Source organism: Psittacula echo (genome assembly GCF_963264785.1).
Source record: "Psittacula echo genome assembly, chromosome: 1".
In the NCBI taxonomy this organism is placed as follows: domain Eukaryota; kingdom Metazoa; phylum Chordata; class Aves; order Psittaciformes; family Psittacidae; genus Psittacula; species Psittacula echo.
In genome coordinates this window covers 59448622-59475584 of record NC_137735.1, presented here as the reverse complement: position 1 = coordinate 59475584, position 26963 = coordinate 59448622, and the positions used below count along the sequence as shown (strand labels likewise).

At 43.0% G+C, this 26963-nt stretch overlaps 1 protein-coding gene across 5 annotated transcripts in view; it reads right to left on the bottom strand.

Moving 5' to 3' along the window:
* Nucleotides 1–26963, bottom strand: part of EPHA5 (EPH receptor A5) — a gene marked incomplete at both ends in the record, with an annotated part of 202842 nt that overhangs the window by 16306 nt on the left and 159573 nt on the right. For 3 of the 5 annotated variants that reach the window (XM_080621607.1, XM_080621606.1, XM_080621608.1), the window contains 7 exons: nucleotides 1130–1279; nucleotides 3111–3320; nucleotides 4131–4192; nucleotides 8678–8863; nucleotides 9883–10008; nucleotides 11472–11539; nucleotides 18378–18443. In XM_080621607.1, the coding sequence (XP_080477733.1) occupies nucleotides 1130–1279; nucleotides 3111–3320; nucleotides 4131–4192; nucleotides 8678–8863; nucleotides 9883–10008; nucleotides 11472–11539; nucleotides 18378–18443 (868 nt within the window). The remainder of the gene's footprint in view (nucleotides 1–1129; nucleotides 1280–3110; nucleotides 3321–4130; nucleotides 4193–8677; nucleotides 8864–9882; nucleotides 10009–11471; nucleotides 11540–18377; nucleotides 18444–26963) is intronic. The other 2 variants (XM_080621609.1, XM_080621610.1) reach the window with 1 other exon arrangement.

Here is a 26963-nt window from a genome sequence, read left to right as displayed (position 1 = left end):
CCAGTGAAATGACAGAAACTCACAGGGATGCTGCTCAAAAAAAGGATGAAATATCAGGTGTTGTGACCAGAGGAAACCATGGTGGAACAAGGACCTGCTTGCTTTGCCTAGCTGGCAGCAGCACCTCCACAGGCAGCATGGCTGCAGAAATGAAGTGGAAGGTATGAGGAATGACTCATTTCCACACACAGGGGTTGCATTGTCCTCCACATCAGAAAGCTGCTTTGGGTGGCCCCACATGTTTTATGGTGATCCCTACCTCAAGCACATCATGGTTCTCAGAGATATGAAGAGGAAGGTGAGGCACAGAAAATCTGGCAACCCCAGGCTTAATTTTTTTTAGCCTTAGACAAGGAGAGATGTTTATGATGAGCTCAGGGTAGGATTTAGCCCTGCAGCAGGATCAAGAGATCCATACACAGGCTGGGATCAGAGCTGTGACAGGAGGAAGACAGCGTCTCCAGGCATCTCCCTGTCTGGAGAATGCTTCAGAGGGTGGCCTTGAGGTCAGAGGCTCAAGAAAGCAGGGGCACAGGAGGAAAGGAACTTGAGGGTGCTGTACAAAGAAAGCATTAAGAGCTTGCATTAGCACAGACTTACAAGATGTTCACAACACAAGCAAAACTATTCTCTTGAGATCAGCAACGCAAGGGCAACCAAGAAAGCTCTCTGGACTGCTGTCACTAGATCAAATCACCCAGCTTTTGTGCAGAGAAACAAAGCCCTTACCATGACTCCCCTGAGTTTCTGCTTTACGCGGCAGCAGGGGTTTGAACACACAATTGAAATGCTGCCAGTTTATCAGTATCTATCCCCTGGCAATCTTTGTCATTAAGCAGAAGAGGGACAGGCTCCAGCTCTAACAGCATTAGTGAAGCTCCAGCAGTCTGCTGGGGGAAGCAGGCTTGCCTCTGTGCAGACACATTTCCCTCTGCACACAGTCGGTTCTCTGCTGCTGCTGCTGCAAAATAGAGCACCAAACGGGAAGAACATTTTTGTCAGGCATAGGGGAGCAAAGCCATTTTTACAGCAGCTCTCCTCCTCTTGTCCCTATCCTGCCTCTCTGATTGCAAAATGAACACCAAAGCCCTCAAAGTCCCAGCACGCGGCAGATGTCACACATGCTTACATCTTGGTTTGTCATTTCCCAGTAAGGCCTCTCGCCGTAGGACATCACTTCCCACATCACGATGCCGTAGCTCCAGACGTCACTGGCTGATGTGAATTTGCGGAAGGCAATCGCTTCGGGTGCTGTCCATCGGATGGGGATCTTCCCTCCCTAGAAGCAAAAGAAAAGGAAAAAAAAACCTCAAATCAAACAAAACCAGATTGCAGAGGAGGGCAGAGAACATGCAAAGGAGGACGAAACAGCATTTCCTAGAGCATCAAGGGATGTTATTTTCTCTCTAGAAAGAGACATCGAATTTTAAAGTAAATCTGTTTGACAGCATGGGGCCCTTTTCCACATTATCTCAGCCCATAAGCATTTGTAGGCTGCCTACTAATTGGCTGTCCTGAAGGTTTGTTGTTTGAATACTGTTTGAATGCTGGGACATGTATAGGATCAACATCTCAATTATGTTGCGCGGGTTGGTAGGGGAATACAGTTCCTCCATTTCTGAGAGCGAGCCAGGGAGGAACAGACAGCTCTGAAGCTCAGGAAGCCTTTGATCTAATGCAGGATTCATGCAAATTGCTGCTGAAATAATGTCTTCTTTTTAATGCGGTCCTGATCCTGCAGAGAAAGCTGTGTAGCCACCACAGAAACCTGTGTGTGCAAAGAGCAGTCGGCTGGCCTCTGCTGTGGGACTGAAAGTGATGCCACAGCTGTCAAATGCACTTTGCTGTTTCTTTTTCCCCTTTCTACCATTTTAGAAATCAAGCTTCAGACCAGCTCTGAGAAGGAAGAGGGGAGGAAGAGGGAAGTTTGGATTAAGGAATACTTTTCTCATTGGGTTTAAAGAGTTGTCTGCCTTGATTTATTTAAAAATATATTTTACTGTGAAGTTCATCCCTTTCAGTGTTGAGCTAAGTATTGGAAGGTCTCCCTGAATGCCCCCTAACAGTGTTTGTTATTGGAAAAAGGCAGAATTTGGAATACATTTTCAAAGTAAATTTTAAAAAGTCCCTTCTTCCAATAATTATTTATTCACACCCCTATCAGCACATGCCTTAAGTGATGGGCCAGATTCTCAGCAGTGCCTATTAGCACATGGCAGTACATTGGAATCACAGCAGGGCTGGCCAAGAGCCCTTCAGCCTGCAGGGAAACTCCAGTCCAGTCATGCACTGAGTCGCATTGTGGGGCTGTGACTGCCAAGAGCTGAAAGACCTTTCCCAGATCTCCACAGGAACTGGGAATGTGACCCAGAGATCCCACTACCTGTTAAATAATACCCTTGGAATAGCAGGCTAACAGGACACGTCCGGGTGTGCCAATCACTGCCATGAACACTGGAAGCTCTCTCCAACCCTACCCTGCTGAGGATGGATCCTGCCCACCCCCTCTCCATGGTGCTGGGGCCATGTGGCCTTGCACTGGGATAGGTGGGCTGATGCCATGAAAGGATGAATAAAGGATGGAAAGGGCAGAGCACTGAGGCTGAAGCAGCTCTTTCTCACATTGGGGGATATTACCTACAACAGAGTAATGTTATAGACCATGTGCATCACTTGCAATGATATTACATGCTCACCAAAGTTTCAAAAGGGTCAAATTGTCAAGAAGACTGTGGCTTACATCCTTGAATGGGTGCCCAAGCAAAACACTTACTCTTGCTCTTTCCTCCCTTTGGTATTCACTAAAGAGGACAGAAGGAAGCCTGGCACCTTTGCAAAGTTTGCTATTCAACTCAGGTGCCCAACATGAACTTAGTTAACATAAAGTTATTAGTTAAGTTCTGCCTTATTTGGCCACCTCCACTACGAAGTTACAGGCATTTGCAAAATTAGTCTGACAACGATTAACTGGTAATATCTGGCCAAACCCTTGTGCACAGTTTAAGGGTTCTGGATTTGTAGAAACCTCCTTGCTAGAGAGCCTGAACACCAAAATTTGGCAGGAATGCATTTTACTTGCTCTCAATCATTTTCTTGAGCTCATAACTCACCCTGGTAGTGTACGCTGCTTCGGGATCATCTTCTAGGACTCTGGAGAGGCCAAAGTCTGACACCTTGCAGACTAAGTTGCTGTTGATTAGAATATTTCTGGCAGCCAGATCTCTGTGTACATAACCCATGTCAGAGAGGTACTTCATTCCTGATGCAATGCCTCGCAGCATCCCAACCAGCTGAATGACCGTGAACTGCCCATCGTTCTTCTGCACAAGGAAGGAGACATTTGATCAGGTGAGAGTCTCTGCACCCTCAGCATTGTGTGTGCATGAATAAACTGCAAAGGCAAGTCTCCAGGGAAGAAAAACAGGGAAATTAATAATTCATTACTCTTATGCTCTGACCATGAAGCTTTTCAAAGTTTCTACTGTTTGGATTAGGATCTCTAGAAACAAAGCTAATGAAATGTAGTTCTTTTAACTGGAGATCAAGGAGCAAGCTATTTCTACTGGTGAGTGATAAAGAGACGGTGACTGCGAGTGAACACATGTAGTTATGAGTATAAAGGCAGAGGAGTGGGCTATCTCCAAGTCAGTCAATTGAATGGCACCAAGTTGCATAGAAATCCTACCCGCAGAAGTCCATGTGCGAATATCTGGTATTAGGGGCTCTTCCCCATGTTGCCGCACCACATTTCTAACCACTTCCCCTATCCTCCCTTCGCTAGCTCTTATGTTTCATGGAAAAACTCTGACAAGTCTGGGGTTTGCCATGATGTAGTGTGGATGTGCTCTTGAAACACACCAAATTTTGCAGGATAAGTTAATCATTTCCATGCAGTAGACTGCCTTCTAAAATAAACATCCTCCAATTTATTCTTATCTGTTTGTATCAATGTACACACCAGGTCCTTCATGATGCTGTATAAATGTAGATCAGGCAACCAAGCTACTCCTGCCTCCAGACAGCATCAACAGTTGGACCACCACCTAGCAAACATTTTCATTGATATTAACTATCTGCAAAGAACCCAAACAATAACCAAGGTCCCCCTGGAAAAAGGATCTAAGGATTACCTTTAAAAATGTATCCAGAGAACCATTCTCCATGTATTCAGTTACTATCATTACTGGTTTGCCTGGAAAAAAAAGTGCATGAGTTTGTCAGCATTTTATTTAAAATAACATGAACAATAATAAAGTCTTTTCATAATGCATCTGAATGTGAATATACAGCCATGCAACAGTAAATCTACCCTGAGACACTGCTGTCCCAGCAGGATAAAAATAGGTTTTGCCATAATATATATAGACATAGAGGAACCGAGGAGTAGGGGATGAAAAAGAAATCCTGTATTATATGTGGGGTACCAAGCCCTAAAGCTTATAGGCAATGTTTGAGGAAGAGGTTACAAGGATAATCTGAAGTATCTGTGTGAGCTTGGTAACCACCAAAACTAAGACCAGGACAGAATGGTATTACATCCCTTGTAATTCAAGTAATCCCATGTGACTATCCTTGTAAACACATCTGGAAGAAAGAATAGGAATATTTATGCTGCAGAACAAAAGCAAGTTAAGTATGGAATGAGTTGAGTGGAAATCAAAGTTCTTAACAAAAGACCTGGTCTCCTATTGTTGACAGGAATAATAATGTTTTTCCAAATCCATTTGATTAATTTCCATCCCCGAGTCATTTTAATGGTAATTTTATATAGTTTTTGCTCAGATTTTATATCTAATTTCTCGCTAGCTTGCCACAATGACATAGCAATAATTAATGTGGTGTGCTCCAGCCCTTGTAAATTCAAGGAAATCTTATAAGAACACGTAAATTATTTTTTATTTAAATCAATTTCTATTAGCTAGCATGAAGCACAGACAAAAGAGGAACTGTCAATTATTTGTAAAGTGCATTATAAATGTTTTTCATAGAAATGATCAACAAGAACTGCTGTGTGTCATAACATGCACATGAAGGTAAATGCTCCTAAAAATCGGCACATGTTCTACCATTTAGATTGATCTTAATCTTCCCACTTTCCTGTTATCTTAACTATTTGCCTAATTTACTGCTTAATTATCCACATAATAAAGGTAATTGTAAACTTGTCAATCAAAACACTCATTGTGCAGATACTATTTTTGCAGCATGAGGGACCTGAGCTGCTTCAGTTCTTTTAAGCTAGTATCACTGTTTCTGCCTGAGCTTCTAAGCTTGCTGAAAGTATTACTTTTGATATGAGAAATGCACCTTGGGGACATGAAAAATACCCATAATTCCCAAAAGAAATAACAGGCCCCATCTTCAAGGATGACAGCTGTCTGTCTATGCACATGGGCTGCATGCATGAGGAAGGAGAGATCTCATGTAATGTTGCCATAGGCTGGCAAACACATCAGTAGCTACACAGGGAAGGAAAATACCGTATTTTTTTGTATTTTTTGTTTTTAAACATGAAAACCTGTCCTGGGTTTAGCAGTAGCAGTCATTTTTTTTTTTTTTCTTAGTAGCTGGTGCAGTGCTGTGCTTTTGACTTTAGCCTGAGAACAATGCCGGTAACACTGATGTTTTTAGTTGTTCCTAAGTCATGTTTACTCTGATCAAAGACTTTTCAGCCTCTCATGCTCTGCCAGTGAGGAGGGGCACAAGAAGCCAGAAGGAAGCAGAGACAGGACACCTGACCCAAACTAGCCAAAGAGGTATTCCATACCACAGCACGTCATGCCCAGTACGTAAACTGGGGGCAGTTACCCGGAAGGGCTAGATCACTGCTCAGGTTGGGCTGGGTATCAGTCGGTGGGTGGTGAGCGGTTGTATTCACTTCCCTTGTTATTTCCCTTATCATTATTATTATTGGTGGTAGCAGCAGTGGTTTGTGTTATACATTAGTTACTGGACTGTTCTTATCTCAACCTGTGGGAGTTACATTCTTTCGATTCTTCTCCCCATCCCTCCGGGAGCAGTGGGTGGAAGAAGAAGGGGAGTGAGCAAGCGGCTGCATGGTTCTGAGTTACCGGCTGGGCTTAAACCACGACAAATCCTCAACTGTAGCATGAGGTCCCTTATCTCTGACACTGCAGCACTGCAGTGCGACAGCATCTTGTTACATGACCATTCTGGGGGACCTCCTTCAGACTCCTGCCTTTGGTTGCCATCAGAGAAAAGAAAATAGGATTTCTGGCACTCATGTTTCATTACCTAACTGCTGCAGGTTGACAGTAATTGTGGTATAAATTAGCCCCATATCCAAAAGCATGGAAATAAAAGATACAAATAGAGTATTTTTCAATGGAGTAAATTAAAAGTAAACATTGGCCCTTCTAAAGCACTGAGCAGATTCTCAGTATCAGTAGGGCTCTCTCCTGGCATTACAGGGCCATAAAATGTGTGTAGATGTCATTCATATCAGCATACTAATACAATGCACACACATTCAGTGCAATCAAAAGGATGCAAATAAAAACAGGACTGTCGTTACCTTGCAAAGCAGAAATAGCTAAGGGCTTGTCTGCACAGGGACAATGAAGATGATTAGTCCAAATTAACTAAGGTGTGCATTTGAACTAGATTAGTTAAATGGTATTAAGCCCCTGTGTGGATATTCTCATTCAGAATTAAAAATGGTCTAATTCAATTTAACTTAATTTACTTCCAAAGTAAATCATGATGCAGCAAAGACATTTTACCCTAAAGATCTGAATCTACAACAGCCCAATGACTAAAATACTGAAGGGAAAAAGAAGTTAAACAACACTTGGAGATAGCAGCATAGTTTGGGATTCATAAAAGCTGTTTTGATCCCTTTAAAAGAAAATAAAAAAACTGGGAAGACGCTCCAGATGCCTAATGGAAAAAATTTTGAGTGCAGTAAACAAGCATTTACTCAGCTAATGAGGAGCTCATGGTGAACATGTGTCCTTGCATCCAAACCTACAGTTGCCCCAAGTCCAACTTAGAAGCAAAACTCCCATGGCCTTTGGAACAGACAGCCACATTATGTAAAAGAAACCTCACTAGGGAGGCACATCCTCTCTAAAAGTGGGATTCCCACCCATCCCCTGAGGCCTCAGCAGACAGAAAGACTCAAGCCTGTGTCAGCAGCAGCTTTTATGGATGTATAATCATCACTGGCTTCTTGCCCAATATCCCACATCCCTGCAGGGCTAGAAATGGGAGCTTTTATGCATTGAGGGTACACATGGAGACCCTGAGAGATCTTCATATTTATTCAATTTTGGGAGAGAAACCTACCTTGGCTATTTTTTTCTTTTTTTTTCTTGAAAGCTTTAGGAAATGTAATTTCAAGGAAAAATGCAAGAAAAGGCTTTTGATTGCAAAATAGCAAATTTTGAAGATGCTGCCTCTGATGAATGACAAACGTACTAACCGCAGCCACATGGCCCCAGACAACAGCATCTAAACGGTAGTAGCTAAGCTCTGATATTACCAATCATGAAGGCAAGAGGAAAAACATTCTTCTGCCCTTATCTTTAATGAATACAGTAATTTAGAGAAGAACTGGACTGCAAAAACTATGGAAGATTATTTTGCTAACTGAGCAGTCAGACCTTAGTAACTCTCACACTTGCACGTTTTGCCAGCCATTTCACATTTTCCCCAACCCTTCAACGCCTCTCACAATCTGTATGTCAGCATCGGCAGCAACTATAACTATGGGCATCATCAGCAGATCCAAGAAGGAGCCTGCCTTAATTGTGGTTTTACACAGTCGTGTTGTCTTCAGCTACATTGATGTTCTTCTTCCTTGTTTCTGGAAAGGAAAACTTCAGCTAACTTCTGTTCTTGCTCACATGCCCTGTGAGTGATCACAAGGCTCAGCACTACCCTCCTGTGGGCTTTGCTTCAGTAGTTTCTCAAAAAGTGATGGCTGGAAATCATCAGGAATTCGTGGGTTTTCCTTTTTAATATATTTATTTACTTCTCCCAGGCTATTGGTAGCAAAATCCTCCCCGTTTCCCTGCCAGAGAAATTGCTTCTTGGCACATCTTTGCTCACCCTGGAGCCCATGTGGTTTCAAAAGCAAACAAATAAAGGCAGGAATAAGAAGCAAGCCTTCTCAAAAAACTTAGCAAGTGGCTTAGCATCACTGCGTTCAAAATGCTTTTGCATTTTTCAGGCAGTAGGTGCTGCTGAGCTACTTATGAGGCAGCAGTCAGGTCATACACTCCATCTGCATTCAGACATCCCAGGCTTACAGCCATCTCCATCACCTGTTCACTGCCTGAGGCTGGCAAAGCATATCATCTCCTATTTCTGTCTCATTTAATTTTGGGCCTTTGAAGAAGGATTGCCTCTTAGGCCATGCGCATCATGCCTAGGTGAGGCAAGGTCTGCAGAGGGAGTTAACGTTTTTTATCAGTTTATCTGTTATCGATCCCTTCTAGCTGAAGGAACACCAAAATCCTTTGGGCACAAAACCTCTTTACAATATTGGGGAACTTGTTCTTGTCTGGACCTACAGAGTATGACATTTTGGGCAAAAAGAATTCACTGCTTTTTTTGAAATTAGGAAAGGCACAGTACCCAACTCTTACTTCCCTCACACAACTATCCCACCAGCCAGAGTTCCAGAACAGCAGTCCACAGAACTTTTACCTACTTTTTGTTACAACACCTTCCAGGTGGATGATGTTGGGGTGGTCGAACTGCCCCATGATGCTTGCTTCTCCCAGGAAATCTCGCCTCTGTTTCTCCGTGTAGCCCACCTTCAGAGTTTTGATAGCCACTGGAAACTCGCGCTTTCCCTGCAGCTTCAGCCGCCCACTGCAGACTTCCCCAAATTCACCTTCAGAACAAAATCAGAAAGAATGGGATCATGGCACATTGAAGGAATGGGCAGCACGTGTTTGTTTACAGCAAGCAGCCCAGCCCCTATAGACAGCTGATCAAAAGCACGCAGGGCTGTTCCACAGTCACGGATGTGGAAAGTTGAACATCACAGTGATCGCCATCTCAAATAGTCAGTGTACCACAAGCCAAGTAACTCATAGGCACAAAAAAAACCCCAAAAAACAAACTAGGAAGAAAAAAGTCATTTTCCTATATTTAAAGAACTATGTTCCATAGTCTATTGGGGTTTTTCCCTAATTTTATATTTTGTCTAGTAGATGAAACAGTCCTGTCACATCCTATATCATCACCCTGTGTAGACAGCTTGCGTAAAACGCAAGCCACTTGCTTCTTAACCTTCCTTTAGTAAGTTACATAGATGGAATGCTGTTAGCCTTTCACAGCAACACATATTTTTATGGACTATAAACTGTTTCTGATTTTATGACCCAAAATAGATTTTTTTTCTTTTTTTCTGGTGAACAGTAAATTACCTCCAAAATCGTAATTTCAGAGGATAGAAAATATTCCTAAGGTTAGATGCAAGTCCAAACAGCTTAACTAGACAGAAAATGGGAGTTGCTTCTTTTAAAACCAAGGAAGTTGAAAGCTTTGGTCTTTGGTTTGTTGGGTTTTTTTTTGTAGATGACTTCTTATTCTTACTTGTTGTTTTGAGACTGACCTTAATGGGGGGGAGAAAAAGGTTAAAATGGTGAAAAGAATCTGAACCCTTAGCATCCATCAAAATAACTCAGCTTGGCCCAAATGTGACCATTTTGTGCCATTTTCAGTTCAGTCCCTGAATTTCAAAACTGCAGATAATGACAGGTTTTGTTTCACACTTCAGCTGAAACATACTCCCCATCACTTGCAGGGTACCTAACAGCACAAGTAGTTCATGACCATTCCTTGATCTTTTGTGTTAAGAAAGCCAACCCTCTATGCTGCTAAGGTTCATGAAATGCATTTCCATACCAGCTCCAATAACTCTTTCAATGGTTATGCATGAAGCTTCAATTTCCTTAGCAAACTCATGGACAGCTTGGTTAGGATCCTCATAGGTGTGGGGGTCAATGTAGGTCCTTACTCCAGGCAGCTTAACTGGAAAAACAAATTAAAAGCATTAATGGCACATGGCATGACAAGAGATGGGTAATAGATATTCCTGCCTGTTGCACTTTGCTTTGCTGGAAAAGCAGGAAAACTGCAGCAGGGAAAGTTATTTCTATAGAAAAAACAAATAACTTTCTTGAAAAATGACATCCAGTTTATATATGACATACATGTAACTTCATTGTATTTAGAAAAGCACATGACACTGCTGAGCTGGAATGATGCACAGCTAAGACTCCCTCTCAATGCTGTGTAAAGGGCTGATCCAGGGTGTGGTACAAAAGGACCCTTTTCTGGATCTGGAAAGGGTATGCTAGGAGGAAAAGTACAAAAAGCAAAAAGTTAAGTGAACAATTTGCAAAGCGGATGGGGGTTGATGGAGACCTGCAATAAATTATGCCCTACTAGTCACAGATTAGCTCATCAATCAACCACATTATTTCAGACGGAGTTACTGAGATTTAAATGAACTGAATATTTGCAGTGCAAATCCTGTGGGTTGTACCAGTATAAATATAATCAATAGCAGGCTTTTTCTCCAGGACATGAGAGGAAAAAGAACTATTTTCATTATCCATATTATAAGTTTATTTTGACAATCATTAAGGCTACTCACATGAAGAACTGCTCATCAGTCTAATGAGACAGCTACATTACACTGCGGCTTTTAATTGATTTGCTTCCTGCTGCCTTCATTACATAGCACTAATGGAAATTTGACTTTCACAAGATACGTTTGCCTTTTCCACCCCAAAAGGCACCTTGCTGTTATCTATCCCCAGATCCCACAGCACTAGACAAAGGAATGCTTTTCAAACACTGGCTTTGGGTGTTCAGAAGGACGGATAGGTAACCATGAGCTGTACTTTTTAGCATCACTACAGAGGTTTTTGCATGCAAGGGCATTAACACAGCATTTCTGAAAACTTCCTAGGAGCAAAATGCAGGCATTACTTCTCATGCCTCTGCAGAGGCATCCAAAGCAAAGAGTAAATGTGGGTTTGATCCTTATGACTGGCTGGGGTGGAGTAAGGGTTTCAAGCAGGTATTCTGGACTGACAAGTCCAGACCAGAAAAATGTAAAGTTGTTATGTGCTGACTGGGCAAAATTAATAGCACCTTGGGTCACACAGCAAAGACAAGAGGACAGAACAAAATGTCTTGCTAGAGAGATCTGTTGGAAATGTACAAGTGTGAATAGCTGGGCACATATAAGGCCTGTTCAAATGTTCAGTTCTCCATGGAGCTTAGAGTAAGGGCAGATGTGGACTTACTAAATAGCAGAACAAAAAAAAATCTGTGAATTACCAGCAAACCCAGAATTTAAAACAGACAAAACACAAAAAGTTCTCCCCAAAACCCCAAACCAAACCAAAAAAACCCTCTCAGTTGTATGTCTTACTACTGTTGACAGTCAAAAACACATACGTGTGTGTTTGATCTTTACTCACTGTGGCCATTATGAAAATGCATCTTTTCTTCTTCTGGATCTTGTTTAGCCTTGCTATAGCCACATCTCCTGGAAAAAACAAAACAAAACAAACAAACAGAAGAGCGTTTTTGTCTCTTGTATGGCAGAACCCCGCTCTTTACTTCAAATCACACAAAGCACAAAAACCCAGAGCAGCAATGAACCCAACCTCTCTAGCAGCTGTATTGCTGCTGTCCCAGTTTTAGCTCATCAACTACTTGCAATTTCCCTAACGGGATTTAGGGCCCAAGGCCCACTGATTTTCAATTGGACTTGTGTTTCCAAATCCCACAGATGATTCTGAACCACTTCACTCTACTATACATCTAATTCAGCTATTATTAAGAAGACAAGAAGGCAAGGACAGGAAGGACAATGGAAGAGGAATGGGATGAAACATCAGAATCACAGAAGCAAGATCTACCGGACCACAGAGCTTTTTGCAGGCACCATGTTGAATGCATTGCATGCTCCCCTCCATCCACTGGCCATTTACATAGAAATTTAAATTTTGATACTTTAGGAAAAAGCCCTGTGTAAATACTATACATGTAAAACCTTAAACACATGCAAAATAATGGCTTATTAAACAAAAAAACCCAAAACCATTGTGTCAGTGCCTTCAAGGGTCTCCTATGTATTTCTGGCTTTGAAGGGGTTTTCTGCATGTCTTCTGTCTATGCAGGGAAGCTACCATTCATGCAATCCCCTCTGCCCAGCACCAGTAAAGATGGAAAAAGACATGCAGTCACTGCCTGATTGATTTCTCCTATGTTAGCACCAGGCAGTTGCAAGGATGCTTCTGAATCCCAGACATGGAGTTGCAACCACAGCCATATGAGAGTCGTACCTTCCCCAGGGCATCTTCCTCATGTTAGCCTTCGGCTGCTCTTCCCTGACTCATCCTTCACCCTTCTCACTGGTTCTCTAGGCAATGTTATTGCATTAGCATTAACTGAACGCTTTGGTGGCATTTCTGAGATCTGCTTCACTTAAGACTACCATGTAAGAAACCACAGGGCAACTGCATAGGCAAGAACTGCTATATACTCACATATATATGCACATTTAAGAATACAGTATGTGGTATGTACAATGCACATACATATGCCAGTCTTTCCAAGCACCTGATATGATAACTGGATACAGGAACTGGACTGACCTTAAAGCAAACTGCATTAACATGAGACAGAAGGACATTGCCTGGTAGAGTGGAAAACCTGGAATAGACACCTACAAGCCATCTAGCACACAGTGGGATTGCTAGCTGGCACACCTCAAAGAAAGCCTCAGGTTACCAAGAAACCACTTGAAGCTGAGAGACTCTGAGTCTTCTTTTCCATTGCCCATGATTTTTGAGATAGGGGGATGCAAGCACTCCAGCATCACTCACAGCAAGGAGGAGCATACGATTAGCAGAAACAAAACTGCAATTAGGAATAGGCAGTAATAGGCATCTGCATGAAACATGACCTCAGCATGAAGTCCTATTACAAGGAACTGCTGTCTGCTCGGATGCATGGGGCCAAGCATTCTCTCAGCTATAGGATTTTGGCACTGGATCTGTGAAATGATCACAATTACAACAAAAGCCCCAACACAATGGGACGCATGCACCGCTGCTGGGCTGGCCCCAGCAGAGCTGGGCAGGCAGAGGAGGGGAAAAGCAACATGAGGTCCTTGGATTACTCCAGGGAAGGGGAGCAGGCACTTAGACTTACCTTGGGGAGAAGGGGACACCTATGCCAAGGGGAGAGGAGGAAAAAAGAGTCTGCAAAGGTTGTGCAAATGCAGGGGAATGGATCAAGACAAGGTGCAGAAGACAAGGAGGGAGGCTGGCAGGCAGTCCCAGGACACAGGCAGAGAGACAAACTGGTCGCACTTGATAAACAGCCAGGCTATCTATCCATGCAGGGCAGGAGAGATCACCACACTCTGAATGCAAAACCTATGACAGCAGCAATGAGGCTCAGTTATTTGCATGTCAGCGCTCATCGCCTTGCTCTAGCAGTGGCAGTGCCATTTCCCCAAGGTGGGGTCCTGCCTAATTAACTCAAAACCCAAGCATCAGTGTACACGTTGATCCTGGGAGGAAGGGTCATTTAAAAGCATGTTTTGGTATTCACAACTCTTGGGTGAAAATGGGTTCTTCTTCATCATACTGCCTCCCCTTAAAGTGTATAAACTAGAGTGTTAGTATCAATTCCCACTTCTGGCAGCCCCAGATTTTTCTGTTGCAAGTTGCGAAAAGTTAAATCCATTTTCCACAGAAGTACTGTTCTGGATTGAGGCATATAACTCAGTTCTCCTCTTAAAAAAGCACAAGTGTTTCAATTCATCGTTCTACCAAATGCACATGTATAAGACTGCTTCTATTTGCCTCTTCAGAGCAAATGCCCTTATCACTTATTCAGATGTGGAGTACTTAACCTATAAATAAGCTTCCTAACATTATCCTTTTTACTATCTGCATCTACTAGTTCTTTGACCATGAAGAGAGAGGAGAGAAAAATGGGGAACATGCCATTGCTAGCATTCAGTGATCCAAGCACAAGCATACCTTGATGCACAATGGCCCATGTTTTACTGCCCAGGGACACACTCAGTGAGTCGGTGTGAATCAGTTGGCTCTGGCTGTCCCTCTTTCTGAAGCTAGGTAACACATACAGCAGCACATCACATTAGCATATGAAATAAGGCTCTGGGACCCCCAGAGCATCATTAAAAAAAGCTCTGACAAGACACTGAAGTGAAATGGCAGTAAGTGGACTGCAAACAGCAAGCAACAGTTGGGTGTCGCTAACAGCTTGCTGCAAAACCTGTCTGTTGCAATCACTTGTGCCCTTTACATACTCACTTCCTTAAACTTCCAGAGAAACAAGCCATTTACACATTGACTGGGGCTAAACTACACTTCTTCCCTTCTTGACCTTCAGATGCTTTAAATAACACACACAACTATTTTTCTTCCTTTCCTCCCCAGCTAAATACCATGAAAATCTGCTGTTTCAGGTTAACGGTCCTGGTTCACGATGCAAACCTTACTAGCAGATAAAAGTATCTAAATATTGTGGCTTTGCAATGTATTTTCAGGAAAGAAAAAAACCCATAACTTGTTTATGAAATAATCAATTTCTGCATGTGTATTTCTCTTCATATTTATCGGAAATGCTGCTTGTCAATAGCCTCCTGATGGAAGACTCATTCTCTAGTTTATTGTCATTGTACAAAACATAGATTTCCTATATCTTTTCTATATCATGTACAGCAAAAGCATAAAGATCCTGACACTTGCTTCATCTCCCACTGAGCTGGAGACACTCAGACAAAGAGTTAATGTCATTCAGCAGCACACCTGAATCTCAACTCATTTACTCCTGTTGTGGATTTGTCCCAGTTTCTCTATCTAGAAAGCAGATGTCTTCATTGCAGAGCTCTGTGTTTTTCAATAAAAGTATCAGAGGGAAAGAAAGCGAGACTTTAAATATTCTTAAGGCATTATGTCTTATTTAAAAATGACTTGCAGATTGGCAGGCAGCTCATAAAATATTTATGGAGCAGATTATAAAAGTGAAATTGTAAAATGATCCCTATATAGGTTTATAAAATATAAAACAGACAGGTAGAAAGATGAAGAATCCAGCTGGGAAACCAGTGTCCACTTCCTTGAATGGCAGAAGCCAACTCATGGAGAAAAATCCTTCAAGAAATGAGGCAGGAAGATGTTTTTTCTCCCTGGACTGATGGAGATACTCTGTGTCTGACCTTGTGCTTTGGGGTGCCCTTACCGGGTGGAGTGTGGTCCCTCAGCCACCCAAGGCATTCCCCAAAACCACAGAATAGCCAAGGGAAGCGGTTTCCTCTTCTTAGCTGGGACCACCACACTGGGCACAACCCATACAGGACACAGTCAGAGAACTGTGGAGTTGGGCCTTGGCCATCCAAGTCCTAGTAAGCGATGTGGGAGAGTCTTTATATACTTCTTTTATAGGCAGAGGCCAAAGCATTTCAGCACACAGCTAAGCTGCTATTGGAAATGCACAGGAGACTGCACTTAAGACATCCCCAATGAGGAAAGGGACCTCACCTTGCTAGATGCAGTCAGTACCATTGAACGGCTTGTGTCCTGAAGCAGCATGCAATCTCCCATCCCAGTCCTGCAGAGAATCATTCATGTATTTAATCTTTTAAATATGAGATAAATGAACTCTGTGCATTTCTCTGAAACAGAGACAAAATGCCAGTTGCTTTTCAGGGGCCAGACCTTCACTCAGAAGCACATCTTTTACAATAAATCAACTTTGAGGAATGCATCAAACCCATCTTGAGCTGTCATTTTACCGGAGGTTTGCGAGAACTGCAGGATTGTTGTTTACAAGGGGTTAATGCTCATTTCATGCCATTGATTCCAAGATGTTAAAGTAATAAGGCTGCATACGTGTTGCAGGGCAGGACCGTGTTTCACCCAGAGGAACAAACAAAAATGGATCCGCCTATCTGGCCAAGATCCTGTCACCTCAGCTCTGGGTCTGGAGACAATAACTTGTCCAGCAAATAGCTTTAGCCTGGATAAACAACACTGATACTGAGAAACAGAGGCAAAAATCTACCTCTAGCAATGTTGGTCTGTGTTCAACATTCACCCTTTCTGCTTGCAATTCAGTATTCACTATCGCAAAACCAGGGAATACTCAAGGGACTGGTGTAAAATGAACAGCTTTTATACTGGAAGTTGTTTCCCATTTTTCTGTTCACTTTCCTCCTGCATTTTTAAATGTCTATAAGGAGTTACTTCCATAGTGCTGGACCAACCTTTCACCTGTAGTAACTTAGAGCAACCCATGCAGGCTGGGAATATGACTCATTCAACTCCTTTATCTACTCTCAAAGTCCTATAATTTGGAGAATGGGATCAAAAGAGTAGTAAAAGGTCTTGAGGTGACAAGCTAAGACATTCACCTCAGTTCAAAGATACACTAGACAACTGGCCTGAGGTAGGGTCCCTTCAAAACCGCTGCAGGCTCACTGGCCTTCTCAGCAGCTTTCCCCAGCCACTGCTGTCCCCCTCTACACAATACTACCCTGCCTTGACCTCTGTTTAACTTGGATGCCTTACAAAGGAGGTTTCACAGTTCCAGCAGTGGTATTTTTGGCTCTTAGTCTTTCCCTGCCCTCACACTGAATCACTCCTCACCTTCCTAAACCACCACTAGAACAATTAAAAATAAACAAGATACCATTTTCCCTTCTTGCAGGAAGCTCCCTCTGAAGTGATCTCCATAAATCTCGCTAAGAGGTTATTGTGCCTTCCCACAGTACAGCTGACGGCATACATGCCTTGTAGTCACTTTTCCTATTTTCCCCTCCCAGCCTGCTGCAACGTTAGTTTCTGCAGCTTAGGAGGAAACTTGTAGAGAGTGTTTTCCAGGTCAGCCAACTTTCTTTTTGCCATTCAGTCCATTCCTGGTCTAAGAGTATTTTCCACTGCTGCCACTCTCTGGTGGGGAGTCTTGCTGAGCACATTTGAAGCATGACTTCCACTGAGGGACTGCTTGTGCGTTAGTGGCACAGGCACAATAGACAACAGAAGTACTGGGATGTTTTCTTGTAGCACAATCGTTGCTTGCGGGAATGACCACACATACCAGAAGAATACTTTGCAGCCTAACACTTTGAGCTGAGCTTCCTTGCTTGTTAACGCTGCTCTTAAGCACTCAAAAGTCACAAAAAAAAAAACAATTTAAAAATGCTCAAACAAGCAGGAAAAAAAAAACCCAAACTCCTCCTCTTTTAGGCCTTTGAGATTTGCATTTGCAAACTCCTGCCTGGTTCAGGCCTCTGACAGAGCCAAAATACAGCATTAGAGAACCCAAAGGTCCTATCACTAAAGCACCAAGATCTACCCTCATGACTGCTGTGCCCCACAGCCACAGACAACACCATCACCCAGCTCCCACCATATAAAGCCTCAGCATTCTTCAGAAAACACAGTAGAAGAGTTTCACACCTCTCACCCAGCTATGCTGCAAACCCTTCCCAGTTTAACAGCACATATGGGATGTCTCAATGCTTCTGTGGTCTCAAGCAGCTATCTGATGGGGATGGTGATTGCATGAGTCTCCTTAAGGCTTAAGAAGATCTTTGCCTGCACAGATTACAGCTCATTGAAAGACCTAAAACATATTCCTTTCTGGAAGCAACCCAACTCACGTCCAGTCAGATCAACAGAAGTTAAAATTACTCTTCTTTTGATTAGTTAGAAAAGAGGGGAGAGTACAAGAGAGCAGGATCTGGTGAGACAGCTCAGATGGTGGCAGAATGGGGCAGCATGCAGCACGGATACGCAGCTCTTGATGCTCACAGGGATATGTCCAATACTACTGAAGCGTATCATTGGCAAACAGCATCATGTCATTGCCATGTAGGTCATACATCGACACATGTGTCGATGACAAACTGTTCGTTTCACTGACATGCATGTTACATGCCACTAAATACCTTTCCACTCCCACCTGCCTCCCACCTCCTTTCTGAGGGCACATTACCTCCCCCAGCCCCTTTTGGTGACAAGAAGCAGAAGAATGTGTCCAGCTTATGTGATGTTTTATTATGACACATGACATTGCTGGTGCAGTGTCTGGATCAAGCACAGCATAACACATTAGTTTGGTGGGTTTTTTCCCCTTGAGACCCCTGCTCTTGCTGGAGACACACTCTGCTTCAGGCCATGCCATTTCCAGTTGTTGAGATAGACAAACTGGGTGCAGAGATCAGAAGAGAAAGCAATTTCCAGGCCAATATAAGAAAGGCACGGGAAGGCAGACCATGCACAGAAAACATGGAGGGAGGACACGAAATAGGAGCCAGCACGGGTGGGAACACTGACCATGTTAGGTTTGGATAGGCAACAGCACGCAGAGAAGAAGCCCACCCACAGCCATGATCGCAGCAACTGAAAAGCAAACAAAAAGGCCCAGGATAAGGAATAATCCCACTGCCCTGGCAAGGTGAAAATACATTTTGCAACATTTCTATATGAACTTCTTCCATCTTATTGCAACTATTATTTGGACCTTAACACCCTGGGCTGCAAGAATTTCATGGCATGTGCTACTGCTGGGGAAAAATGCCTTGGGGAGAGTGTATGGATCCTGGTCCTCAAAGCAATTAACCATGTGCTTCCTGTACTTGAGTACAACCATTAGGATTAATGGGGCCACCCATGTGCTTAAACTTAAGCACCTGCCTTGGAGCAGGCAAAGGGACTTTTTCCACAAGTGTGTGTGTGGTATAGTACAGCTTCCTTTAACAAAAAAAGCACTGGATGAATGCAAGCCCTGCTTTCACAGACCCTTATGCATGTACTCAACTCACACAGCCCTTTCTGGATCTGCTTGTATCAGTGAAGCTCTTTGCATGTGCGTTATATATCTGAAGAAGCAGGACAAGTTGTGTGTGAGCATTCAGTCTAAATAAACTCAAAATATGGTGAGTAGAAAGGTACTGAGTGCATCCATAGCTTGCTTTTGAAGGCTGCTGAGCCTTTACTCTAGTCCAGTCAGAGTGTGAGTTCATTTGGCATCAGTCCACAACCCAAGGTTGGCTTCACCTCAGTAACTGACCTTTATCCTTGTCAGAGAACTTGGCATGGACAATTTTTAAGTTACCAAGTCTATTAAGGTAATTCATCCTGAAAAAGAACACACTGCAGAAGAAACAACAGGAAGGACTTCAGTACAACATACAAGCAGCAGCCCAATGGTGCAGACATACTCTGGTTGGAGTCAGCTGAAGATCTCACTCATCACTTCTCAAATCATCATAGCATTTCATTCTTGAAAAAAAAATTGTGCCCATCAGATTTTTATAAAGTGTAACTTGCAATGCCTGAACAAGTTAAAATAGCCTATTTAGACAAAATTAACATTCTGCGACTGCACTGCCTTGAATTATGTTTCAAAATAACTTCAGGCATGCAATGGTTTACAGAATTATATACTCAATTATGTGCTTACTTAAATTAGAACTGGTGCAGAATATCTCTCTAAGCTCCTTTTGCACCAGCAAAACAACGTGCTAATTTTCTAAACAACAATATGCCAATATTTTTTTACTGTAATTGACAATATTTTGTATTTTCATAATGCCCTAGCTTGTGCAGTCATACTAATATGGGACCAGCTCAGCCTTCACAAACCTCTCCATTGAGTCAAGTTAATACCAGAGATCCAAAACTCAAAAGCACACAAAGGGAACTCAACCATTACATACTTGGAGTCAATTTTGCCATTTCCTGGGTTTGACATTGCAGGATTTGAGCGCAGGGAACTGGTAGTCTCCAGAAGATCACTATGGCTCTGGCAACTGAGCTTACATTTTAGCTAGGAGGCCCTTTCCCCCAAGCATTTTCTAACAGTTGCTGTCACCAGACCTTCCCACACTGCCCAGCATGAAAAGTCAAGGGTTTTGAAACCATAGTTCAATTAACTTGAAAAGCAACCACCCTGTTAAAATGAAAAGAGGTCACTGTGTTTTTACACAAAGAAAACTCATTGAGCACCTCATCAGTAACTGGACTGGTCTGAGACAAAATTGGTTCTCTGCATTAAATGCAAAACACTTCAGATCTCACTTGCTGCCTTTATGGGGAGGAAAAAAATGCTCAAGTGTAAGGGAAATACATCAAATGCAACCTCACGCCTGCATGGCCGTCGCATAATGCTGTGCGCTTAGGATGAAAATACTTTGAGGTGTAACATTAGGGGAAATCTAAAGCTGTTAGAAACAAACTAAACTGGATCAGCAGACAACAAAATTCACTTTCCAATCCCAGAAGTGCTTGGCTAAGTAAGTGAACGGACTACTTGGCTGGCACAGTTAAGACAAAGGAAGATTTATTACTGCTTGTGTTAAAAGGATGGCTTGATTTGGCAGACAAATGTCAGAATATAAAAAACCTGAGGCAAATAAAATTGGATATTAAACCGCAGCAAACCTGCCATGCCTTCATGGCCACCGCATCTGGGTGCTGATGGCTCCTGGTAGGGACAGAGTTTCCCAGTCTTCTTGCTCCACGCAGGTCTTGGTTTAGAAACTAAGAAGCTGAGAGCAAATGCTTTCCCAGATGAGATCAAATGCTGTGGCAGGATAAGAGATTGCTGCTTAATGAAATACACCCAGACCTTTCTGGGGTTTTAAGATCTTTGACCGCAAGCTGACCTGTATCGGAGAGCAGTCAGAGTTGAACCAAGCACTGTATACATCAAAATTGTCTGCAAAGTCTCCTACAGCATCATTGAATTGACCAGCAGACTACAAGGAGAGCTTGTGGGGACCGCCTCTGGCCCCAGTCGGCGGTCAGGAGCCCCTCCAATCTGCTGCAGGTTAACAGATGACATGTCCAGGTACCATGTAATAGTTAAGGTTATTGAGAAAACATCTACAATGTTAAATCGCCTTTGCTAGGAAAGAATGAGGTGCTGAGGTGGTAGTGTCTTCAAAAGCCAAGCTGGCTTGAAACAGAATGTGACTCCTGCTTTGAGCCCTGGCTTCAAGGAAAGGGCTGCAAGGTGGGCAAAGACAATGTAGAGGAGCCTGGAGCTGCAGCTGCACGTTATGAACCTCTGTGGCTGGCTGGCACTGCCCCACTTTTTGGCTAGATGATGAACCTTACTTCTTCCAGCTATCTCATGTACACAAAGCTGATACAGTTCTAGCAAAGGTGACCCCCACAATGCCTATGTGGTTTGCAAGCCCAACTGTCCAGAGAGCAAACTTTAATAAACCTGTGCTAGGAGGACTTATCAACACCCTTGGCATAATTTCAAACCCTGGGCTACATACTTTGTTAATGAAATGTATATATCTGATGAGCACCAACAACTGTGCCTACAATCAATGTAATTAATTTACCACAAGTCTGCAGATGACCCAGACAGTATTCGGAATTAAACTACATTTCTAGTGGCTAGATAGATCTCAGAGAGGCTGTGCCTTATGTAGCTGTGGCTTTTAAGAGTTATAAGTTGAAGACTCAGAGTCATGATGAATGAAAACCTCGTTTGTTGCTTTTAATAAGCTGCTCTAATGGGATGTTTTTCAGAGGCTTGTAATTAGAGACTGAAATACTTGAGGATGCCTGGGAAGATTTTTCTAATCCTTCATACAGCCTTAAGCAATGCAATGATTGCTTCCTGCATCTTCAGGTCAGGAGGCCAGCACTACACCTAGCACCTTGTGAGTCAACATGCTTGCTTCAAACATCAGAGCAGCAACACTACACACTGTGAGCTGGCAGAAATATATTTCTACTTTGCCCAGAACTATACAAATGTTTAAGAAGTCATCTCATTGTCGTGCTGAGCTATACCTAGTTCACATGTTAAAGCATGTCTCCGCACTGTTGAAGAATAATGCCCAAGCAGACGATATCTATGCAAACACTATGGGGAAGGAAATGCCCTTGGAAAGACTTCTGGCATTATGTACACAAAGGGCTTTCACCAGTGCTCAGCAGGAGCCTAGAGCTGCAACCACTGAAATCAGGCCCCATTCTCAGCTTGAAGGGCCACCCAGTTCCCTTCTTAATGTGGAAATGAGATTTGCACAATGCAATCAAATGCATCATCTGAATGAAGGTGAGGAGCTTTCATCACTGACTGCTGCATTGCCCCATATTTCCCCTGCTCAGACAAAGCTTATGCCACCGGCTCATCTTATCATGACGATCCTGCTCCATTCCCTTGACTGCTGCTAGAATAACTCAGAAATGATCCTTTCAAGGGCAATGCCTCATGGGCTTACAGACTTGTTCAACCCTCACCTGCCTGGGCCAAAGTCATCTGAAGGCAGATTAGCCTGGGTTCTTAAACCCTCCTTGAAACTGCAGCAGCTCAGACTGGCTTGTGGAGCCCGGTGTGTTTGCACAGATGTACTAAGCCAAAAAGCGCTTAGAATAAACAAGAAAAAGGTGTTGGAGCAGCCAAATTTGCCAAGACAATCTAGGCAAGATGCTGAGATGGGAAATACAGGCAGCAGATTTCCACACCAGCCCTTGGAGGGCATCACCCTGTGCAGAAGGGTGCACTGGAGCACTTTTTTTTGTTGGTGAAGGATCCTTTATACCAATGGTGCTAACACTCATCCCTGGGAAAACATACTGCCAAAGAGCAACGAGGCTGCTAAGGTGACGGCGGTAGTAAAATCTTGACTCGAACAGAAGCAGGACCAGACCCTCCTGCTCTTGGTGAATGGGAATTTTGACTTGGCAGAGCACAATAGCTTCTCTAATAAAATCCTCTTGTCAGGTGAATCAAGGGGAGTATTTGGCAGTAGGAGGCACCATAAAGTGGCTATAAATCACAGGAGACAATGTCCTGTAGGAAGAAGGAAGAGCAGGGAAGAATGTAGATAAAAATCCTTTAAAAAATCACAACTAACAAAAACTGTGACTCATGCTGGAAAAATTCTCTATGAGAAACATTATCTACAAACTGTCTCCTGTTTCCTACGGAAACATCAAAAAAGCAAACTATTTTAAGCCTTGACATATCTTGGAAAATAGGATGGGGGCAGGTTGTGGAAAAATTCATCCATTTTGACCTTCCACATCACAGAGGGCTGCAAACTCTGGCTCAGGACCTAGGATATAAACCATAATCCTTTCATCCTCTCTACTCCCTGAAAGTCACTTTTAACAAGATGCACATATTTGTGTCCAGAAAGTAGCCCTTTGCCACCACAGGGGCTGATATTTAAAAGTCTAAATCAGCTAAGGTCAAGGATGGATACTTCAGTGCAGAAGTCTCTAATTGCCAATACCCAGATGGCAAGATTTGTCTTTGCTTTGTCTTTTGAAGGCTGGTTCCTTGCCACAAAAAGACCTTCTGGATATGCACGAGACAGGGTGAGGGGCAGTTTTTTGTTGCTTCAAGTCTGTTTTTTTCTTAAGTTCTATGAAAATCTCCCTCTAGCTCATTGGAAGATCACTCGAGATGGAAAGGTCATCTATAATGGCTATAAATGCAGATGCACAGTACACTTAGTTATTTTGAGTAGCTTTTCCAAACATGTACAAACACTGACCTAATAGCATCCACATTTTACTCTGTCAAAGCCCATGCCTTTGTTCAGTGGTACAAAGCTCAAATGCTTAGAGGACCAGCAGTCTCTTAACACTCACCCTAACACCCTGTCAGTTTTGTAAAGAGGGTTTGGTTTGAAGGACAAAGAAGGTGAACTGTTTTAGAGCAGTGGGTCTCCTTCCCATGCTGATGCAAACCTGGCTTCCTACTTCAGTTTGCAGGAAGAAAGGGTCTGATGCCACAATGAGAACTGTGGCACGTTATTGCTCCTTGCAAGATGGAGAGCAAAGATCTTTGTGACTGGCATTGTCCAATACAGACTGTAAAACAGAAGTCTGTAATGATTTTAGATTAATATATACTTCAATCAGGAGCAATGATATCAAGCGGCATCTAATTCAAGCATTGTTAGGAAAGCAGAATTTATAGCCTTGCTCTATCTGTAAAATGCATTGCACTTTTGAGAACACATAATCCTAGCAAAACAAAGATAATAACAACTTTGTGTTCTTTAATTCAATGCTTGTAGCTGATTTAATGATAGATTTTCAATCCACTTCTCTTTTCTTTTTTTTTTTTTTTTGCTGAGACAACTACAGTCTGATTTAGTGTGTCTTTTTGATTTGTAATCCTGATTGTTATATTATTAATATGCCCTTGATGCAAAGACCAGGATAACTTAAAAAAGTGATCAGCTATTTTTCTTGGCATTTATGACCTTGGTCAGAGGATGCATTATTTACAGGAAGAATTTTCTGGAACATCTGCAAGTAAATCAGCTCTGAAACGCTGTTTAATTGTTTAGGGCAAAGCATACTTAGTTTCACATTCCCAGGAACCTCCAGCTACAGACACAGTGTGTTTCTACAGATGGACACTGGCATGTGGAAATGCCACTGTGACTACCATTCAGCTGACCTTTGGTTTAGGGCCAGCTGCCAAGGGGAAATGCCAAGCTGTTACTTACATTCGTTCAAAAGAAGCGAGAAAACTGTAGAGATGCTTGAAAGAAAAAAAAAGGGAAAAGGTGCAAAAACTTCTGCCTCTGGGAACCTAGCAGAATATAAAAACCCTGCAGAGCCCAGCAAAATCCTGAGTCCTACAGCTGGGAAGATATTTTCCAAGATGTCGAGAACTGAAGGACATCCCCTTCTCACTGCAGGACTGGTCTCAAGCCCCTGCTCACTTCAGCCTGACATTTGGGAGGATAGATGCAAAGAGATGCTATGCAGAAACCTAGAGAGGAATACCCTAATCCTGAGGTGTCCAGGGCCTCCCAGGAAGCCTGAGAAGCATAAAGCCAGCAACAAGGAGCCTGTTTGCAGAAGCTGGCCAGGCTATGTCCTCAGTGCTGCAGAGCAAGAGGGTTTTTCTCCTTAGCTTTGCTATTGGACTGTACCTGCTTTCCTATGTTAGCAGGGAAGACAGAGCCTGGGCTTTGCAAAGCTTCCTTGGCATGGAAAGCAGTGGTGATTCTAGCTGTAGCAACTCCTGGAGTTGAAAATGTCTGGTTTTATAAAAGCAAGTATGGGAAAGAATAGGGAAGGAAATTTAGCTCTCTGGAACCAGGCACTGGAACAACATAACCACTCCAAAGATACAGCAAAGTGTCTTCCAGAAACAGGTTAATAGTTTCAGAAAGGGATTAGCCCGTGACTTGGAATGTGTTTATCATCCCCACAGTGTCACAGCAGGAGAGTGACCATTCACTCCATGAATTATCTCAAAATCACATCCAAGGCAAAGCGGCGTAAGTGACTCACTTCCAAACAGAAGCAATTTTTTTGTTTTGCTTTGTTTAATTTCAAATTGGCTGTCAGCTTTCTGGCTTCTAGGGTTTATTTTTCTGGTCTCACAAGTCACTCCACACATTAGATGAGCTTTAAAATTCATGGGAACTCAAGCCAATTCTCTAATGATAGACCAAACCTTGACACTGGAAGCTTCTACACTACCTCCAGCTGAGGGATGAGGTTCTTCCCAGTTTAGGGGAACGGCTGAAAAGATAAAAATAGATCAAGAGCTCAGCTCCCTCTGCCTGCACCTTCCCATACGTCCAGTGTGGCACCATGGAGAAGCTCCATGGGATCCATGGAGAGAGGTGTGAGTACCAAGTAGGCGGATTAAGGCAGCAGCAGATGCAGTGGTAGAACTCTAGCCAGAGAAGACAAGGGCTTTTATAAGCATATCAAGAGATAAAGAGCCAAGAGGAAGCACATCCTGGAAAGCCCATCACAGCAAAGAACAGAAGGAGATAACTAACAAGAGCTGATGACAAATGGCTCAGGCTTTGAAACTGCTTGTTCAGACCAGAGAGGGTAGCAGCAAAAAGGAGACTTGCAAAGGCATGTCTTCCTTTTTGGGTCCCAAGCATTTTTCAGTGACTGAGGGAGGCGCAAGAACTGCTAGTTGCCATGCAGTTCCTTATGGCCACAGAGGGATACATGTCCCTCCACCTGCGATTCACCCCCTTGGACTCTTCCTTGCAGAGGTGCCAGATTACATCTGTAGCTTCCCTGAGGCCACACATGCATCCTCCTGTTTGCATTGACACAAGCACACATTCAGGCTGGGGAGGCCAAAGTCCACATCCCCCAGTTCTGTTTAAGGAGGGATTTGACTCAAAACATCCAGTTTTTAAGGAAAGACTTGAACTCCTGCCTACAGCGTTCAGAGCCCAGACTTTCTAGCTACAGCTTTCCTGTAGCCCCTGGTGTGAATGGTCTATAGTCATTCACACCCCTCATGCCACTGCATATTTCTTGTGCAGACAGAAGCATTTACTTTTCCATTTTGAAGCCCAACAAGTCACTCAGAGCAGACAACAAGAGCTCAAACAGCTGAACTGGAAGAGACTGTCAGTCTCTGACCTTGAGTGGAGATGAGTCTGGCAGCACACTTACCTTTCAAGACAGGAAATAACTCTGTTCTTCCATGAATGCCTTATGCCTGGGGACACTGCTGCTCAGCCTGTCTGGATTTCACTGTGCTGCATTCACAGACTGATACCCTACTTCCTCTGGGAAATAAGACCCACAGCCAGTATGTCCAGTATCAGTGCAGTTCCTCTGTATCTTGCAACTACTCTTAACACTTAAAACATCCTGTAATTTACAGCCACCATGCTAGAGCTGAGCTAAAGACAGATCCGTTTCATGAAAGCAACAGTGGGCTGATGGGTACCTTAGAAGTATAAATGTTTACTTTGCACTGAAAATAAGCTCAGCCTTATGAATAGATGCACTTCATTTTGTTTTACATTGCACCGGTTTACTACTGCCATTAAAAAAATTTACTAATACACAAGTAGTATATGAAAAAAAGTGTCTTGTGTGCTGGCTGCTACACAAATTTAGTGCTACAGTACAAACTGATCCTGATACAAGCCA